The following is a 21,672-nucleotide window of genomic DNA, read 5'->3' as shown; positions in this document are numbered from 1 at the left end:
CAAGGATGTGATTTCTAGTTACTGTATCAAAGCACATTTCTGGACTATGACATAAATTTTGGGTGGATTCCGCTGATTAGTCAAGCCAGAGAGATTAACACTCAAGTTGAAAACCTTGTTGGCAAACATTCAGCCTGTTGGAATGATAAAAATGCAGAAGCCAATAATAAGATTGTGTTATTTGTGGGATTTAATGTGCAGCCTTAATGCACAGCTGAGGCCGGTTCAGCTCCAAAGCTACAACTCAGTCTGGACTGATTCTTCCGTGTCTATTTTGGGTCTGAGGAGAAACTAGGCCATGCCAGTTTCATTGAGCTTTTCAGCAACTTCCATCTGGCATTAGAATGGGCCTTTACCCCATCAGTGGGAACGCTGGGAACACACAAGGCTAAGAAAGCTGTCTGCAAAAAAAAAAAAAAACAACAAAAAAACTGGCAGGTTCAGGTTTGGGGTTTGGTAACACTAAATCTCACAACCTGCCAGGAAAAGATGACAATGAAAACAGGATTTTTTTGCTTTTATAGATTGCTGAAATAAACTGTAGACAACCACAAAATAAATAATCCGATTTTTGGTAACTGTTCTTTCTTACTGCCAATAAAATGCACTTGGTGTTTCTCTCTCTTCCACAGAGCCGGAGGTTTATGTACACACCCTTCGCCTGCAGCTGAGGAAAAGCATGTAGTCTGCAATTATTCTGAATTACACCCAAGACAGCATTGCAGTAGCTTTAAACTGCGGATAAAGGTCATTTTATTTGCTTTAGACTTTTGATGTGTCCAATCCTAAATGTGTGAGAAGATGAGTGTGAGTCTCTTAAAGTGCAGAAAATGGACATAAAGGCCGAGCTAAATAAAGCCGAGTACAGACTGTTTGTGACACATGCACAAGCAAAAAGACACCAACACTCACTCGACAATGTTACGTAAGTGGCCATTACTCATTGGCCCATCGGCCCATAATGGAGTGATGTGAGCTGTTTGTGAGCCAGTGGCATCAAACACTATGATAAGATGATGAGTGCATTTTGCCATTTAGGGGGAATGATTCATGTAATCATACACGAGGTGTAATCCCATCCAAAGTACCCTCAGCAACACCTGTGTCAAGGATCTACTATTCACTAATGAACAGAGCGAGCCTTCTTTGTTTTTCTGTTCAGAGAAAGCTTGCTTCATTTATTCTTTTTAAACGGCAGTTTTCTTCAGGCTTAATCTTGGACTGAATAACATACCAAGATGACTATTCCTGCAGTGCAATGTCTGAGCACTGTACATATGCCAAAAACAAATATCCTGCCAAGGACACATTGAATTGGACTCCGTGTTTCTCGGTAGTGAATGAGGGTGAGCAGGTCTTACCTTATGGATAATGAGCTCATGGGTGCCATCTGGCAGAGTCCTGCCATCCTCCTGCATCAGAGGAACAAAGGAGTAGCCAAACAGTTTCTTCTCTCCCTTGTCTTTAGCTGTCAAACAACAACACATGTACGTGATATTGATATCCAAAATAGACCAACACAGGCTGCAACAAAACAAACAATTATATATATAGAACACAAGTTCCGCTTTTCACTTAAAAGCGGTATAAATAAGTTGAAAAAGTGGAACTCTTTTCAGTTAGCTGCGCTCGTTTTCAAACTGAAAAGCCTTCTTGACTCTTCTTGGGTTTTAAAGTTACTGTGAGCCGTTTTTGACCACTTATGGTGCTGAGGAGTGGAATGTTGTGTATCTTGTGCTCTGCAGAAGAGCAAATCTGTGCCGAGATGCACATTTCTGCGAGCAGTGTGAGCACAATAAATAGCAAAAAGACCGGGAAGAACACCACCGTTAGTCCATGTAAACACTTATGTTAACAATACCCGTTTGAAATATTCAGCATCAGCATTTTGAATATTTGATGAAGCCCCTGTGACACACATAAGATCTTTAAGTGTAAAAAACATAATGGAAAATGTGGAAACTAACACTGATTCACTATTGTTGAATACAAGTTAGCATATGTCTTTATTAATCCAATGGTGGGAAAGTTTGCAGTGTTAGAAAATGTAGTACAAAAACAAAAATAAACCAAAGTGTACATAAGCACTAGTTACAGAAATAACAGTATTGCACATATCGTTGGTATTATTCTTTCATGAATATAACACTGAGACAAGCATTAATATTGCACAGGATGTACATAAGTCTAAAAATACCCATCTAGACTTGTCTAAAGTCTGCCGCAACCCACCACAATAATATTGAGGCGAAGCGAAAAGAGTCCCACTAAAAAAAACAAAACAAAAAAAGAAGCAAAAGCCAGCAACAACAAGATTTTTAGATGCTGTTAAGTTACTCTTCGAGGGCCTGACTAATGTGGGCTGCTGTGTTTTTAGGAAGCTTTCTGAAAGCTCTGGGCATAATTTGCATTATGAACACAGGTAATCTGATTTATCTGCTGCTTTAGCTGTAAAGTGCTAATGTGTGCACAGCGGGAAGTGAACAGCATCGTGCGAGGAGCGTTTCTATTTCCTTCCACTGCAACACCAGCGATTCATTTAGGTGGGCTTCTGTGTGTGTGTGTGTGTGCGTGCGTGCGTGCGTGCGTGCGTGCGTGCGTGCGTGTGTGTTCACTCTCCAAGGAGAGGCAAGTTTTACTGTATTAAACTTAGAAATTGGTGCTGCACTGCTGCCATTTTTGGAAGCTATTGCTTAGAAAACTCTGCACTTTTGCTTTTTTTTTACTGTGTGTGGATGCTTTGGGGACAAGTTTTCCACATCCTTAAGTCCTCAGGTGGTAGGAGATTAGGAAAGATTAAGTGGTACTGTGTGAAAAGCAGGCTTAGCTAAGCTTAGGAGACCAGGTACAGATTGATTTATGTTACATTTTCTACCACATACACTATTCTGTAACATAGCACAATGTAATATTTGGGGAACTTCAAGATTTTGAACCGTACTAAGAGAAAAGACTTCATATTTTAATAAATCAGCCCTTCAGATAGTAATAATCATACCATGCACCATCTCCTGGAAATTGTTTCAATTGTCACAGAATCTACCAGTGAACAATTAGCTATAATAAAGCTTTGCACTGCTGATGTTGACAGCCGCATTAAACAGCATTTAGGAACAACAATGAACTCCCCACAAACAAATTAACAGCTGCTGCGTAATGAGTTCAATAACAAGACCATTTAAAAGCATCGTCAGAGGAAAAAAAAAAATGCAGCTTCCAACTTTGCGTTAATTGAAAATAAAGTGTCTGCTAATCATATTTCTACATGCAGGTTGTGTCTGAGTTGGAGAGCCCTAACAGTATGTGTAGAATGGCCTCCTCAGTTTGGTGTCACCACAGGCCCAAATTGGGATCTCAATAGGCAGCCCTGGGGTGGCAATACCAGCACTGCCAGCAGTAATAAGGCTACTATATCTACTGCACACAGCCACCCAGCCTCCCAGCCTGGCATAATAATATCAGCTTGTTATGAGAGAAGAGACTCGGCCGTCTCCCCGCAGCCCAGAAAGGGGGAGAAAGAGTGAGATAGTGAGATATTTTGGTCATAATTAAAGTTTTGTCTCATTAGGAAACGAGAAGTTGGACAAACTAGTCTCGTTATGAAAATGCTAAAACAAGCATAGACTTGGACGCTGCCTGTTTGGAAAGGGGGCAGCAGCCTGAGGGCTTCAGGCTGGAGGGCTGGCAGACTGAAGCAGTTGGGAGAGTGAATGCTTTGACTCCTTTCAGACGGACACAGTGACCAGGTAATTTAGAGTAATTCTCGGGGTTTATCACTGGTGTTTATGGAGCCACACTGCAGGCTGGAATCACAGCAGGATGACAGCTCTTTATCTTCGACTTCCCTGGACAATCAACTGTGGAGAATGCAGCACCTCGGGCGGCCGGTGTGTGAAAATGTGTGAAAGCTTTCGGAAAGTGTGTTCGCTTGACCTTTCCGAGATAAACACAGGTTATCCGCAACCCCATTCTCACTTACTAGAGCAATGTCGGAACTCGAAGCGGACGTGCGATCCCCGAAACATGTCGACGGGGATGGGCAGCTTGATCTGCTCGGCCCAGCGAGGGCTGTTGTTGTGGTACAGGACCAGGGAGTGGTACTCATCCCCACCTGGTTCACCAGAGCCAGCAGCCACATGGCTCTGAAGATCAGAAAGAAGACAGCAGAGAGAGGCAAAGGGGAGAAATGAAAAAAAGAACAAAAAACAGAGAAAATGAGAGACCAGGTTAAAGGATGAGGAAAGGGGCAGGTTGGAAGCAAACTGGGAAATTAATCTTTTGAACCTCAGGCCTCATCCCAGGGCTTGAAAAGGCATGTTTTCTTTACAGAAAATAGAGAAGGAAATCACAAAAATCACACCATTTATCATGGCAAGAATCTGTAAACACATAGAGGATCATCAGATTTTCAACAGTTCGATGTGTGACTTTCAGTTTCATGTGGAAAGGAAATCATATCTAAGCTTCAGAATTGGATATTTCACCAGACTACTTGTATCCACCATGTCTTGTTCAAAAAAATTGCCAAAAAATAATTGCTTGCAGTAACTAGATTCTGTAAGAAATAAAAAAAATCTGCACTCAAACTGAGAAGCTATTACTGACTTAACTGGAACCACCAGTCACATGACAAAAAATGCAAAAATACTTTATAGTTTAACTGGATTGAACTGAAGGCTGTGCTTATGCAAAACAGGTAGGGGACAAATATTGAAACATATCAAAAATGAAAGTAGCAAAATATCTATAGCATGCAGTCACCATTTTTCCAGTATTATGAACCCCTATGGCCACTTAAAAAAAAAATCTACTTACTGCTTCCACATTTCTTCATTTTCTGGTTAAATTATTCCTTGATTAATAAAAAAAAATGACTTTCTTTTTTATGATTCTTGGCATTATAACTGTGTCATACTGCACAAAAGACATGTTTGAGTTATTTTTATTTCAAATCATGGTTGTGCCATTTCCTTTAGAGGTGCAGGACTTGAAAAATGCGCCCACAGTGAGTAAAAATGCGACAGGAATAGAAAACACCCAGAAATAACTTGAGATTCTAAGGGTTAAAGAGCCCATGTTATTCACATTTATATTATTATTTCCAGACTCTGCATTGCTGCAGCACTTCTTAGTTCCTGTCTCTTTAAGGCTCTTCTCCCTAAAACACCTGTCTGCTCTGATTTGCCAACTAGACCGCAGAAAGTGTTACATGATGACGTAAATAAGTAACGAAAGAAAAGCCTGAAAGCTATACAAGGAGTAGTATTTTCTTTGGCAGAGTCTAACTCCTTTTGGTATGGACTTTGGGCTTTGTAAGTTTGCAGACATTTTACACACACAATAAAGCTATAGCAGACTATAGAGCGAGAAACACCCAAAAAGTATAATGGGAGCTCTTTAATATGTCAAACAGAGAAGATATGAATGAATTGTAGACCGTCCACACCCAACAAATGGCAATAAAGTGAGGAAGACGAGGTTTACGTGTGAGTTTATGTGTGTTTGAGGGTGGTGTGCCCTGCGGTGGCATCAGGGTTATATTTGACTCTATTTTCGATCCGATGCCGAGGCAGTGCAGGAAACCACAGAGGCAGACTGTCACACTGCTGCACCAGAAACAGGCAACACACTGGAGAGACACTTAGCTCTTATCTGGGTCAGCGATGTTTAATTGAAGAGTTTTGCTCCAAAATAACACACCCACCAATAAGAAAAAACAGGGTTAACTAAGGACTTAAATAAGGAATTTGCTACCCTTAAAGAGTGTTTAGTGTCTGTAAATGATCTGTTCTCTCAGTACCATCAAACATCAGTCTGCTACAAGTCTGCTGAATAGAAAAACTAAATGTGTGTTTACCTTGAGGACCTGTCCATCAATGTCCAGCACATAGACGGTGATTTCCACGTTCCTCGCGACGCTTTTTCCACCTTTCTCAAACTCTCCTTTCTCCAGTGTGATGTAAAGGTCATTCCTCATCTCTCCTGCAGGAACAGGAAAGCAAAGCAGCCAACAAGACATTGATTATGCATATGAGCGAGCATTATTAATGACCTCTCAGCGTATTTTTAGTGTAATTCCTCATGGCAGGGGTGGACAGCGTTTACATTAGTGGCTTTAATGATATATTTTCTGCTGACATGAAATCTGCGCCTGAGTTATGACACTTGACCACCAGAATGTAACAAATTCACGGTTTGTCTGATGTGAGCAGATTTCTCAGGGCAAAAGGGTCAATTTTCATAAACAGGATAAAGTCAGAGTTATAAAACTGTCACAGCAAATCGGCAGTGAGGTTGTTAGTGAGCTGACTCTTGCAAGAAAACACTGAATGTAAACCTTTTTGCATTGTGATCCTATAAAACAAATGAAAATATCCACTTGTGTACATACATGTACTGCTTTCTGACATGTTCTGCAGAAGAAATAATTTTTTTTTTTTTTTTTTAACTTTTAGAGGTCTGAAATTTTTAATTAGATTTAATAATCACTTGAAAAAAGCAATAATTCAAGAAAAGCCTGAAGCAAGACAGAGGATTTTTAAAAAACAATTGCTGCTCTGTTCGCATTTTAACTACTTTCCAGGCATATTTTGTAATCGGTTAAGAAGGTCTCAACCTCCAGATATGATACCAGATGTCACAACAGGTCGCCTACAATAATGATGGTACCATGATACATTGATTTTGTAAGATGTTGATCCGCAATACATGCTAATATCTATGTAACTGAAGAAAAAAAACGCTCCTTAAAGACCAAAAGCAGACATTTATCTGAAGAGAGCACATCACCGTGTCAATATTTTGTCCCCCTCCACATTCTGTCCTACCTCTGACTACACAAGAAATGTTTCATAAACACAGGGGGAACCATTAAAATACAGCTGTGCACCGTTAAAGGAAGAAAATTTTAATTCCACTTTCATTCTCGGCTTTGAAGGCTTTAAGTCGAGCAACTGAACTCATTGTCCAGGATCCTTAAAAAAAAATCTCCTGTAACACAATCTTTCCTTTGCTCCTGTACTGCAATCTGCAAAAACACTCAAGCAAATATAATCTCAGAAAGTAATACTCTACTTCTTTTTGTTAAAACTGCAGCTGAATGTGCAATGACTGAGCCAGATGTACATTTATTCCCTTCTGTAGGGGAAGTAAAAAAAAGTGGTGCAAAGCATGCTGGGTAGGAAAGAGGAAAGAATTGTTCCTTGTGCAGGCCAAGCTGTGGTCTGGCACATTATAAAACCGGTTGCCTGCACAACCGCAGAGAGTGTGAACGCACGTGTGCTCATCATATCTCTATCACCAGGGTCAAAATTGATTTTCTGCTCGTAACGACAGTAACCATGGCAACGTGAGGCATGCTACATCCACCCATACTGTACACTTGCTTTTATACACACACATATGGACACAAAAAGAGCGCAGGAGGGTTGAGAGACACAGGGGCAGTTTTTTTAAATGTACAATGGGAAAGTGGGTGGGGGGGCAGAGCAGCTGGACAGAGAAAAGAAAATGAGGAGAAAGATACAGTCTGATACAAATCCAGAATAGGAGTAAAGGGGAGGGGGGAAAAAGGAGAGACATTTTCCTTTGCCCAAGGGCAGACTTACACAAGCAGACAGGGTGAGAGCACTCAGCCTTAAGGGTTTGTAGCCAGACAAAGACAAAGAAAAAGACGGTGAACATAAATCTGTGTTAGTGAGGCACCGAGGGGCCCGGAGTCTGCGGTTCCTCGTTATCTGTGTGACCAGACAACATACCTCACTTATTAAAGAGATGTGTTCGTCTGGATTAAAGAAAAAAAAAAAAAAACCCTGATGGCAAGCTTTCAAAAATGAAAAGTCAGAAAGCTAATTCAGACGGTACTTTCCTTCTCGACTACTTTTCCCTCCTGCATATGTAAATATAAACATTCACTTCTCATGTCTCTTGTTTCATCTTACATTCAAATGGTTGTGTGCTTTTGTTACCAAGGCAACAAAACCCCATCCAGCTCAGCCTGAGGGGTCTCTGCATGGGTTTGTGTCCTGTGGAGAAGCAGCTATCTAAGTGATGCCTATCTACCTGAAACAACTTAAATATTTAATCTTTCTAAGGGCACCCTAAGGTGGAATTCAAATATCAGTCAACTTGTGGGATAGGTGGTGGATGTCAGGTGTTGCCGGGACAACTACAGTAGATATTTTAAAGAAGCCTCAAAAGGTGTTGGCTAAAATATTATCTAATAAATGCAGACATCAATGCTCATTTTATGACTGACTTCTCACACCTGCTTCCTGAAAGTCCTCATCAGTATCTGATACATATAACTGGTGTGTTTTCTCCAGTTGTAGTAACAGTTTATAGAGAATAAATACAGGTTGGAGCAGTTAAGGTCAGCGCAGTGGTTCAGCGGTTTCCTGACAATAAGAGGGTCTCCATTTAGACCAGCCAGCTGCAGCCTTTCTGCTCTGCCAGGAACTGCCTTTGTGCATGATCTTATTTCCTCTCACAGAAATTATGAATTGGACGCATGTTTTTGTCTTTATCCATCTCTTAATAATATCTCTGCAACAGACTCTTGACCTGGACAGGACTTGCAACCCTCAAAATAAGCAGTTTAGAAACAGATGAATGGATGGATAGAGAGATGATTATTTAGGGTTCATAGCGAATATAGTTAGGACAGAAAAACATGAGTAAATACTCCAGCTGATAGTTGAGCGATCACAAAAAACACCACTGCAAGTACGTCAGCAAATGAAGTAAAAGATGACTATTTCAGATATGCATTCCTTTCCATTAATCTAAACAGACAGACTTGTTTGAATAAGCACTCTGGTGACTTTTCTGTAAAAGTTGAGATTTCAACCTTACTGAGACACTAAAACATTTACATATACCTTTCAACATGTCTTAAATACAAGCAATTGTATTAACAAATATGTATGCAAATTCAACGTGGTACACAAGACACTTTCCCAGTACCATTACTGCCACAATTAAAATTAAATAGAATGGCTATCGAGTAGCAAACGTCTTTGCCAATATTAATTCCAAAATGTAAGATATCCACAGTGATTTGTTATTGGTTTACAGGTTGATCTCTGCATCACACATGTACTCTCTCAATCACTGTCATAGGTACTAATGACAAAAGGCCATTATTGATGAGGATTGATGAGGCCAGCAATGTTGCATATCATGTGTCTGAAAATGGCTCATGTTAGTGGTAAAATGGTCAGAAGATTAATTGACTTTGTTAAATGTACTGATATGTTCGGATCTTAGTATAAAGTGAAAGGTTCCATTCTGTTCCTCTGTTCAGCAAATTAATGAATGTCCCCAGAATGCGTTGTTCAATTTTTTAGCTCAAAACACCACAAAGATTTTACTAAAACTGTATAAACCTTAGTTTTAATCCTGTTTGAATCAGGCTGTTTCAGTGTCTGTAGCTTCAAATGCAACTGAGCTGTTGCTCTCCACGCCCCCTTCAGGAAGAAGACTCTCTCTGTTTCTGTTCTGTTCGGTGAATAACAGAGCAGAGCAGCAGTTGAACATCCTGTCGCTTTTAGTTTTCTCTGTTTGTCATCGTTTCACATGGAAATGCAGCCAGATCTTCCAAACAATTTATGTGTGTGGTGTGATTTTATCAGACATCATCGTTAGAATAAAATCCGTATTTTAGCGGTGCAGAGCCACAGCTTGGAAATGGCTGTGAAGTGACTGATTGTTAATATGTAGTCTTAATGGGCTGCATTTCAGTCTATTTCTCACTCATTCCATTGTCTGACAACAAAAACTGAGAAAATATGTAAATGGGAATTCGGCTCTATTAAAATGCAGTAGTATACCCATCCAAGTCTGTAAAATACATAAAACACAACAGATTTTCACCATATGAGATACTTAAATGGATTAAAAAAATGGTTATCATTTAAGGAGAAATGCATTTTTGATAAAACACTAGGGTCTTCTATTGATTTTGTGAAACTCTGACTTATCAAAGTAGCTTCATTAGTAGTATATGTTTGATCTTGTATTCATAGCATCCAGATAAATACATGAAGCCTTGTAGAAGCCAATTTCTTCAATTAATATTAGTATAGTAATCTATACTTAGAAGACTGGTGTGCAAAAATAAAGACAGTCAACACGCAGAGACGAAAGTCAGGTTGTTGTAAACGCTGGATCAAAGTAACGGTGCGTTGTGTTTGTGTCCTACCTGGCATGATGACATCGGAGAAGCCCAGTTTCCTGGTGATGGACACCCCACGGGTGAAGAGGACCATGTATTCCCGTCGTAGCTGCTCAATGTCCCCGTGGAGGAGCTGGAGAGCCACTGCCAGGCCTAAAAAAGAGATAATGAGCACATTAAAAAAACCTTAAATATCATATTCCAGTACACAGCCAAAACATGGCCTTGATTTTTCCTCTCTAATCCCTTACCAAAGCCACTCAATAAAACACTCAAAATATATCGCAAGTCTAGTCCCAACACTGTAAACAATCTTGTACTGGTGAGCTAAGAAAAAAGTATTCACAAGGGCACATCTCAAGTTTTATTACAGCCGTATGGACTTGCAAACCAGACAGTTGTACTCGCCAACAACAACACTTATGTGGATGGAAAGCAACCAGAAACCCACACATATATATATAAAAACAAAAAAATGCAAGCAGCCTGTGAGTCATCTGTAGCTCTTTTTTATTAAGAGGAAATCCTACATGAATGCCGTCGTTTCAAATCAATATCCTTACGCAATAACTCCAAATGTCAGCGAAGCTAAATTAAAGCACCGGTTTGTATTTAGAGTTTAAAATGCCTCTCCTAGATGTGCATGCGTGTGCCCGTCTATGTTCACGGTGAGGAGAGAGAGATACATAAACAGCTAAAACAGCAAGGGAATGTGCAGGAGACAAGATGATGATGATAATTAGTATTTTGGTTGTTGTTTTTTGGGAAAGTCAGGAGGCAGTGGTGAAATGGTTCATTAGCTGTGAGACGCTTCAGTCAATGGGAGTCAACAAAGAGACGTGACTTGTTTGCAAACCTGATAGCGATATGCGAGACTACACTGCTGCACAAAGGCACAGAGCAGTGAGAAGAAGAAGAGTTGAGGAAAAAAGGGTTTGAAGATTTCAGGCTGTCCAGTAAACTGCAAATCAGACAGAAGTTTGTAATGCCTTCATGTTGCGCCTATGCCAGAGATAATGTTACCCAAAGAAACAATCATCGTACTTATAAAGAGCCTATTTTAAGAGGTAAAATCAACAACTGTAATCCAAAGCAATCTCCTCAAGGTCCACTGGCTGTCCACTATGAAAAAAAATCTGTTGTTAATGCTAAGCAGGAACCTCCGGGAATGAAAAGTGAAGCCAACGCAATAGTGTCAAAAACTGCAGTTCCTCAAATGGCCACTTGAGGCTTGCTTGAAGTGAGTCGATCCCCATAGACTCTCATGTTAAAAACCGTAACCTTACAACAGAAAAAAACATGCATATAGCCTGATACAATAAGTGTTTTAGTCTCTGTAGCTAATTTCCCATTCATGACAACTGTGCAGAGGGTGAATCTTTATATTAATCATCCATTCAAATTGTATTAAGGTTTAAAGTTTGTATTGCTCCGCTCAGCTCTACTCACACTTCACCTCTTTCCTCATTTTTTGATTAGCCAGAAGTGAGAAAAAGTCCGGCACTGCCAAGATGGCGACACCTGAAGCCTTCACACTGAGCTTCAAATCCACCATCACGGAGAGTTTGTTCCTCCCTTTTTACAGCCTATAGTTTGTACACAGTCCTAACTCTGTAAATGAGACACAAACTGGGATGGGCCCATCCATACATTGATTATTCCAGTCTGGTCCGTGCACGTTTGTGCTGTGCTTGTGTATGTTTGTGCTCATGCACAGGACAGGGAAAGGGGGCAGTGGCAGCAAAGTAGCTCTGGCCATTGCTATCTAAATGCTAACTAATGTAAATGTTCTCAAAATATGCCAACTGGCTATCAACAACCTTTCTCAGTAATCACAGACTCCATTTTTAAATGAGCTCTATGGCTTTTAGATAATCTGAAGACGACATGAGGACAACACAGTATGTAAAAGCTAAATGCTTTCCTTCAAAATTTAGCGATGTGTTCAGTTATGCCACATCATTATAAATTATATTACAGATGGGGAAAAATCCATAAAGCAAATTTTCTGATTGTCTAGGGACGCTTGGATTTCCTCACCAAGGTATGTTGCTCTTGCTTTACCTGCAACAGTCATTTATTTATTGATTATCAGACCAAAGCAGTTGAAATTACTGATGAAGAGAATGCAATAACTACAGTATCCAAGTGAAGTAACTGGGGTTAGATTTTAGTTGTGTTTGTGCAGTTACTACAAACACAAGAGGATTTCTTGCTAATTTTACATTTTAATAGCATAATACTGTAAATACCTGAGGTTGTATGGTAAAACAGATCATAAAACGTAAGTCTTTATCTCTTTCTGACAAAATATATGGCTTCATAGTGCACCGGCAGCACAGCTCTGTGTCTCTATGATGTCATGATGACATCTCCAAGACAATCTCAAAATAAAAAATTCAAAAACAAGGGGCACAGGGGTGACAGAGACACAAAGGAATTCAAAAAATAGCCCAGTCCATTAACAGTGTGTTCATTGCAGCACAATGGCTTGGTAGAAATTGAAAGGAGAGTCCCATTAAGTTCACGAAAGATTTCTTTTTTCTACCCAAGCTTACTCTGCTTGCCCCTTTCTGTGGATCCGGCATTTTCCATTTATATACCCACATAAACAAACACACAGTCAGGCTCTAAAAGCTAATGCAGGGCCACAATTAGGCAAAGCCAGCTTCATTACTATTCTGGCCAGTAGATGCAGCTGACAAAAAAACACCCTTTACCTTTACTGCCCTCGGCCCACCCGGCCTGCCTCTTCACAAACTCGAAAAATAAAAAACTCCAAAACAAAACAGTGGCGTTGTCACAGCCTCTTCTGTCGCTGCCTACACTTGCATGTGGAGGTGGGAGCTGAATTATCTACCTGACCTGACTCACACACAGAGCCAGATTCTTATGAAATCCCTTTTACGGATTCACTGGGAGCAGGTAAACAAAATCCTCTCATCAGTCTCTCGGTTTCCATCACCCCAAAAAGCACCCGTGACCATGAAACGCAGGTTAAGAAAAAACAAGGTAGTCATTAGACGACATGAGAACAAAATAACCGTCTCCACATAGACTGTCTCCCCTCCTCTTTATTACATAAAAAACAGCCTGGTATGTTTAAGGGGAAGCGCATTCATCTCTCCCCTGCTAATTGGCTGCTAATAAGAGACTTCTGGAGCACTGCCAGGTCTGTTGAAAAAGAGAACCACACAGCGAGACAACCAGCGACACACACCAGGATGCACAAAGATAGCATACTGTGCACATATACAGACACATATACATACTACATTATTTCACGCCTCTTCAAACTTGTTTTAATTGCCCTCCTGACATTAAGTGTAATAAATTGTGGCCCTTAAATTATTCGTGGTGTTCCATAACTCCTGCATGAACGGTTTTACAGGGACAAACTAGAAAGGAGACACTGACCTGCTTGGTAAAGATAAAATATTCTCTCTTAGTTTTCGCATTTGTTGTTGCAGCTCAAGTGTTATCTGTTCTGTAATGTTGCACCGCTGCAGAATAATTGCCTTTTGGGAGGAATTGACTTTTCCAATAATAAAAAAGAAAGAAAAAAAAGCGGGCCGCAAGTGATGCTGTGTATTTGTGTTTTCAAAGCGGAATGAGCAGGGAACAAGAAAAGATCTGGAGATTAAGGAGAAGAAATTAGAGGCAGAGGGGATTTGGATTGCTTCCTGGAATGTTTCGGCTATCTTCATCCTAGTTGCTGCACATGTGAGTTTACAGCCTGGTACAGTAGGTGTGGAAATGATATCAGGCTGCTGCAGACTATGCAGCTACTGCCACAAGAGCTATTAGCATAAGAGCAAATGTGTGTGTATGTGTGAGAAAGAGAGAGGCATGTAATTAACAAGATGGACCTTAAAAAGAGCACAATGCATGCAAAGTAAAACTGTCAAAGCTAATAAAACTGTAATTAATTTACTTGGTCCAGGCAGATGAATTGTGCTCATAAGTGAAACCTAATATCCAGAGCCCATTATCTTAAATATTAAAATTATTGCCTCTCCTTTGCGATTAAAGACATTTTTTTTCTTTCATTTCATAAGATCAATGTCAAATTCATTTAAGTGGTGTAAATATGATTTTGGAACAAACTCCCTTGAATTATGCATGCGAGCATATTGTGACAAAAGACCCGCAGCTCGACTCTAATGCACTTTGAACAGAGAAAGCACTGAAGCAAATCAGGCGTTCAGCTGGATCAATGTCTTCAGCTGACAGGTACTCAATAGCTAACATCCAAGTGTTAGTGATAAAGTGCGGCCAAAGACGGGAGTGAACTCTTGAAAATAATTCACTTACATGTGTTTATTAAGTGTGTGTGTGTTTGCACTGGCTCGGTGTGTCGAAAAGCCTGAAGCAAACACTTACACGAAGGATACATTTTGAGAAAACACTGCGAACTCCAGCATCGTGCTGTCTCCTGCCAGTAATGTTGTCTTTACCAAAGAGTGTGAGTAATTGTTTCTGATTACAAAATGTTAAGGATGAAAATGTCAACTGATATCCAGCAGACATCAAACACTGTGCTGCTCATACCTCAACAACAACATACAGTATCTGCAGTGTCATCTGAAAAAAAGGTTATGGGGGCTGAACAGCAACAATACAGAGCATCATCTGTATGCATTAGCTGTTACTGAATCTGATGACATGAGCATGGCTGTGTGTTATCTATGATAATATGGGCAGGCAGCAGGAGTAAGCAGTAAATAAATCTGGTTAACTAGTAGACGAAGAACCTGATTAAGATTTAGTTCAATATGAGATAAGAAAACAGCAAGAAAATAAGTAAATGGTTGCTTAATAGTGCCGTTTTAGCACCATTTCTGTATGTTTAATCAGAAATTAATTCAAGCTTAGCAATGCAAAAGCGCTTTGCATCCCCACTCATTCTATGCGTTTAAGATTTTAGCTTGATGCTGCAGTTTTGTCATAAACCAACGTGGTGTAAAAGATAACGCCGACTGTGTTAAATGTCTTTGTGGCACTCAGTTTAATCACCGCATCCCTTCACCCCTGTGCGAGATTATTCATGATAATTTAACATCCCGGAGTCGTATGACTTCTCCTCAAGTAATTATTGGCGTTCTGAGGGCAGAGGAAAGAGGCGCTGACTCAGTAGATCAGTCTCGCAGATTCTTGACATTCTTGGAATCTCTTTTCCCATTTCCCTGCTGATAATCCTCAAACAATCATCAACCTTTTCTATAGGGCGGGCTCGGCTGTTTCTCCAAGAACATATAAGCAAGTGTAAGGAGACGGTGCACTCGGTTAGCGCACAAAATGAACACTTTCATTAGGAGAATAACAGCCTGCGGCAAGTTTGCAGAAACATTCACAAACACATTAATGGAAATGAGCTTTAAGACAAACTTCTGATGAACTGCTCCTGATTGCTTACAGTTGGTTGTGCGTTTGCCCCTTGATGTAAACAGCTGCAAACTAGCGAACACTGTTTAAATTATGAATATGTCCTCTCGCTTCACAATCTGCATCCAAGTTATAATAATGAAGATCATCTTGTTTACATGCATTTATTATTCCAACACCTGCATTTTATCATCCTGTACTCTACAGAAATATGGATCTCATTGCATAACAAATCTTTTCATATGCCACATGGTTTTTCTTGGACGTCTGAAGAACTGAGTGTTCAGACTCTCCACCAACCTGTTGCTATGGGAAACTGCTGACGCAGTGTGATGTGGATGCAGCTATTTATACAAAAGCATCTGAATGCATATATGCAGTGGCGGGTTTCCTGCAGACACAAGCATGTGAAGAATGATCCGCTCCCCTAAAGAGGAACTTCACTCCCACATGAGTGCTGCTCAGACTGACCGGAAAGTGACTATCGCATGGTAAGACACCGGTGATGCAACTGAGCTGTCACCAGAGCACAATGGAGGTGTTACGAAAGAAAAGAATCCAGAGTTCATGAGACTGTTGAATTAGCAGCTTTGAAACACAACAAAAAGAGAATCAGTGAATGTGCTTAAAACTCAGGAGGCCGACATGTATTACTAAATCCTCCTGTTGTGTAACGTCTCAGATTCAGAACTGTGTGTAGATGTGCGGAAGTAAAATGAATAAAACAGATGTGGTTCGTACCAGTGTTGGATCCAGACAAGTTGTATCTGGAATTGGCCTTTTTGATGATGTTCTCATGGATTTGGTACCATTCACTCTCAGTGTTACACCTGAGGGACAGAAAAACAAAAAAGAAGAAGAACCCTTAAATCATTTGTACATATTGCACAATCACAGGCACACTTTTTTGTTTCATTTTGATAAATAAAGTGACTCACAAGGACAAGTGATTTTTAAAAAAGGTAACATTGAAGCAGTAGAGGCTGAGATATTTGGATAAATCCTACATTTTCCATAACAAAAAGCACTTTGGCATTAGATTCTCGGTGCCTGGCAAATGCCCACCGCTTTGAAGCACCATGTCCTTTCTTTCTGTAGTCGTTGTCAGCGGTTAAAGAAGTAATCTGATGCTTTACGTAAGTAAAAGTACAAATACAACAAGTAAAAGCCTTGTACAAAACATTCTACTCGAGTAACAAGTACATAGCAGCAACATGTAGTTAAAGTATCAACATAAACATACTGGTTTGGTCTCTCTGACAGACATATTATTATATATGACACCATTAAATCACAAACACCAGAGCATCAGTGTGGCAGGTGGAGTTAGTTTGAACTATTTTATATCCAGTTTTATACACAAGGTCCGCAGATAAATCTGAGGGATCATTACATGATTAACGAGAAAGGAAATATAAAAAAATAAAGTTATGATACACAGAAGTCATTTCAGTTTTTATATACTTTTTCTGTAATCTTTGATTTTTGGTGATATGCTGGCTTATTTGAACATTTATTGAAATAAAAATATGCGTTTCGAAGGGGGAAATCACTATTGGATGGAGCTGTTCAACAATTCATAGACATCTGAAATGTGAGCCGACAACAAACTGTTTTCTAAGCCAGAAGGGTCGGAAAGTACTGGATTAATCTTTAACAATGTGTTGCATTTTACAAACTGTTGCATTATTCATTGGGTAAACTTTTCTCCTTGACGGTAATCACAGTTGCCAAATAAAAGTAGTGGCATAAAAAGTATAATATTTATCTCTGAAATGTAGTGGAGTGGAGCTATAAAGTGGCAGAGGTACGTGAAGTGAATAAGTAAAGAACCTCAAAATTTTACAGTGTACATGAGTAAACATAGTTACTTTATCTGTCTATCTATCTCTGTCTGTCTGTCTGTCTGTCTGTCTGTCTGTCTGTCTGTCTGTCTGTCTGTCTGTCTGTCTGTCTACCTATCTATCACATGTATGATTCTATCTTATTGCATGGCCTGCCAATTGTCTGATTTCTAAGTGTAACTAGGGCAAGCTGGGTAAAAACTTGGCCTTATTTACAATCACATCCTGCCTGGACCTAATTCTGCAAACATTCAGCTCAGACCTTTCATGCTAATCCCACTGAAACCTCACTGGTGTTTGCTTCAGGTGTAAGGAGAGTGGCTGTATTTTCTTGTGAGTTCAGTCTATTTGGCCAGTCAGTCTGCTCCAGCTATAATTTAGGTCAAAGCTACTGTGTCAGCCGTAGCCTTTTCTGTCCCTGGGGGCATCGTGTGGACTGTGCAGGACCACAGTATACTTTCACTGCTGCTGGCAGAGAATAAACCACAAAGCCTCTGAAGTGCAACAGAAAAGGTGTATTTTTTGCTGTAAATGTCCACATTAGCACTTCTGTATTATTTAGTGGAGCTGGACTGCTTTGTAGCTTCATGAAAGGGAATTCTAGCCTCGAGTTTATGATGATGGACTGATCTCTTTTTCAAAATATGGTTGGCATTTGATAGAAAAATGGAACTTGTAGCTAATTTTAACACTACTGACCATTAAAAGAACATTAGCATTGGTTTAGCTTAGCATAAAGAACCCCATGAACAGTCTTGAGCTTCAGAGGTGCACGTACAAAGTAAATAAGTTCATTTGTAATAACGCTGAGCTATCCTTTGAGTAGAGTCTAGTTCAATCTTTAGATGAAATGACCGTATTGAAATAGTTCTTCATGGTGACTTACGCGTAGACCTTGAGCAAGTGGTCATCCTTGGAGTCAGCAGTGAGGAGATCAGCAATGCTAACAACAGCGCAGCCAAACGGCCTCCTGTATTGTACACTACACAGGTTCTTCTTCTCTCCTGCTCCCATCCTCCCTGCAAACACACAAAAAAACACATCCACAGTAAGAACAGTTCTATTACGAATGCCCAGGAGATTTTCAAAACAACACGTAGAGCTCAGGAGAATAAAGAGGCAACAACATCACTCCCACCTATTCTTATGATGTGCACGACGATGTAGACGTCTTTTCGTAGATCACTGCTTCCCAAATCCTGACAAACAACACAGTAAAACATGCTTTAGCACCAGAGCCAAACAAGCTGAGGAGGGCTGACGAAGCTTTTTAGCATTCAGTACAATGGAACATGAGTTAAGTCAACGTTACATAGCTTTAAATTGCTTCCAGTCAGTCTCTAAAAACACAGTCGTGTTCTCTACTCACCACAAATAGCGTGCATTGTCTTTCTGTCTTCTCTGGCGACTTGGGCAACCCGCTCTTATTCAGCCTGACAAAGAACCTTTCACTGTACGAGAGGAGAGACAGAGAGAGGGAACACACATGGAGATGAATGAGGTCAGGACTGATGGCTGAGTGTCACAGTAAACAACTGCATCCAAGTCGCTGCTAACAGGAACAGAATAAAGATTAGAAACAATGTCAAAAATGTCAAGCGCTGAACAGTGGGCACTGGAGAAATCACTTCAAAGTTCAAACTTCACACTAAAGCTGTCTGAAACCTTGAAACAGAATACGAGGCAAGAAAAAGACAGGCAGAGAGGGAGCGGGGAGAAAAAAATATATATACAAAGGTTGAATTACTGAACCAAATCCCCAACACAGAATGTCTGCAAAATATCTGACAACAAGTACATTCACACGCGGCTCCTCCATGGCTCAATAAAATTGCTTTGTTGCATATTATAGATTCTCTCTGACATGCTTTAGCCCCAATATTGGACTGTCATCATCCTCAATATAAAGATGGGTTATAATAAAACAACCTCAATCATATAACTGCCGAGCCGGTCGTCATAAATCTTCTGGCTGTGACAGGCGTGGACTGACGAGGTGAATATGGACAGACAAAGAAAGAAATGAACCTGATGAGAGCTGGTGAATGTCAAAGATACTGGGAAATGTGATTTATAATATGAAATAGACATAAATAGCAATTGAGTTTGACTCATCCACATGCAACTGCTTGGTGGCTGCTGCATGCTTTTGTTCATTATCAGGAGTAGCATAGCAACGAATGAGCTGCTTTGTCTTATTATTGCCATTTACACTATCATTCAAAAGTTTGGGGTAATTTGGAAATGTCTTTATTTTTGAAAGGAAAGCATTTTTTTTCAATGAAGATAACACTGAATTAATCAGAAATACAGTCTAGACATTATTAATGTGGTAAATGACTATTCTAGCAGGAAACAGGTGATTTTTAATGGAATATCTCCATAGGGGTACAGAGGAACATTTCCAGCAACCATCACTCCTGTGTTCTAATGCTACATTGTGTTAGCTAATGGTGTTGAAAGGCTGATTGATGATTAGAAAACCTTTGTGCAACTATTTTAGTGCATGAAAAGTGTGAGTTTTGATGGAAAACATGATATTGTCTGGGTGACCCCAAACTTTTGAATGGTAGCGTAGGTCATTTTTTTTTCTTTTTACAAAACATTATGCAAGAAAAAAAGGAAAAAACTTGTTTTGGTTATTTTGGAAAACTTTGATAACACAGTTTGTCCAGGTGATCAACTCCATTGTTAGCACTGTCTGCAGCACATGTAACAGAGTAAACATCACAGCTGAACAGACCATTTTCAATATAACTGTAACAAAGCATATAAAGAATATCAGCCTATATATTGACATCAGAATTTTTTTCACTCTAAAAATTGCCACTGGCCCCAAAAATCCAGTATTGGCCAGGTCCTAGTTAGCATAACTGTCATGCTAATGCTAATGCATGACAAAAGTATATAGCCAAGCTAATAAAGCTGCAAAATTACACTGTTAAAACTCAACACGACTGGCCAGATGACCGACCGATAGATGCTGACCTACTCACTATTTTCCTCTTTATCAACAAGACATAAGAGTCTACAATCATGCTAGCAGCTTTGTAGAATCAGGTAGTAATGCCAGTATGCTGGCATGTTGAAGTAGCATGATGCTAATCATGCTCACGTTTTGGTTATGTGTGTCAGCATGCAAATATTTAACTAGCAGCACTGAACCCGAGGTATAGCTGATGCTGATAGGAAAATTTGTTTTAATTTTGTGGGTATTTGGGCATGAAGCAAATTATTAAACAAAATTTGGATGTGATGATGGTGCTAAGTGAAAAGTTAAAGGATCCCTGAAATTATAACAATTCATCCTGGCAGCCACAGATGTACGTGCCCCAATTACACGGAAAAACATCTCATAGTTGTCAAGACATTTCACAAACACCAACTACAGTTATAGGATACTTACATTATGCTTAAGCTTTAACCAATGATGACAATGAAAGTGCTCAAATTAGGCTTATTTACAGGTTCCACCAGATGAGGTTTACATGCTTTAGAGATTAAATACCATTATTTGTTGCATACTGTACACTTCTGTAGCCCCTTTTTCCACCATCCACCTGAAACACTCAGTTTTAGCGCCGGTCTCTCTTTAAGGTCGCCTGCCCAAAAACACCATTCTCTCTCTGATTGGCCCAGTGTACATAAAGTAATTTCTAATTTACATATCATCATAAATACAGAAATAATGCAGCTACTCATTCGTTGCCGGGCTAGTTTCTGCACAAGTAATGTAGAGTGTTTTCTGTGTGAGATAGTAATTCTATGCATGGAGTCTGGACTTTGTAAGTTCCTTCTAGTTGCATAAAGTAGCTATATAACACACAAAATTATAGGGAAAAACCCCAAAGCATTATATCTGCACTTTAATATCTGTACAAACTGTCATGGCAACTCTTCAATCCACCAAAGTAAAACCTAAAGCAACAGACTGGCTGAACAACAATGAATCATTCTTTGGGTTGCTTGCACATCCTCTGTATATATTCTGTATATTACATATAGAGCAACTTTAGCTGTGAAAACCAAGAGCAGCTTCATAAACCACAATGAACTGTCCCGAAATAACAACTGTGGCCTCAAATGCCCCCCCAGCCTCCCTTTTTGAAGTGAATGTCATGCAAAAACAGAAAGGACAGACACTGATCGCCTTTTCATTCTCTTTGTACTTCGTCCTCTCTGTCTATCTTGAGCACACTGTCTAAGAGGGGCAGCGGAGGCATCCTGCTGGGCCTCTCTCATCCTGGCTGGCGAGCTGAGGGCTAATCC

The 21,672-nt window shown here is 39.9% G+C and overlaps 1 protein-coding gene across 5 annotated transcripts in view; it reads right to left on the bottom strand.

Moving 5' to 3' along the window:
- The window catches only part of dock4b (dedicator of cytokinesis 4b), a 135,447-nt gene that overhangs the window by 57,117 nt on the left and 56,658 nt on the right, over positions 1-21,672 (bottom strand). For all 5 annotated transcript variants that reach the window (XM_023262540.3, XM_023262548.3, XM_023262561.3 and 2 more), the window contains exons 9-16: positions 18,773-18,854; positions 18,542-18,602; positions 18,290-18,422; positions 16,301-16,389; positions 10,202-10,327; positions 5,858-5,982; positions 3,980-4,142; positions 1,362-1,468 (exon numbers count right to left, since the gene is read on the bottom strand). In XM_023262540.3, coding sequence (XP_023118308.2) covers positions 1,362-1,468; positions 3,980-4,142; positions 5,858-5,982; positions 10,202-10,327; positions 16,301-16,389; positions 18,290-18,422; positions 18,542-18,602; positions 18,773-18,854 — 886 coding nt within the window. The remainder of the gene's footprint in view (positions 1-1,361; positions 1,469-3,979; positions 4,143-5,857; positions 5,983-10,201; positions 10,328-16,300; positions 16,390-18,289; positions 18,423-18,541; positions 18,603-18,772; positions 18,855-21,672) is intronic.

This window comes from Amphiprion ocellaris, chromosome 21, assembly GCF_022539595.1.
Source record: "Amphiprion ocellaris isolate individual 3 ecotype Okinawa chromosome 21, ASM2253959v1, whole genome shotgun sequence".
Lineage (NCBI taxonomy): Eukaryota > Metazoa > Chordata > Actinopteri > Pomacentridae > Amphiprion > Amphiprion ocellaris.
The sequence above is the reverse complement of the archived record's forward strand: the minus strand, read 5'-3'. Positions and strand labels throughout refer to the sequence as shown.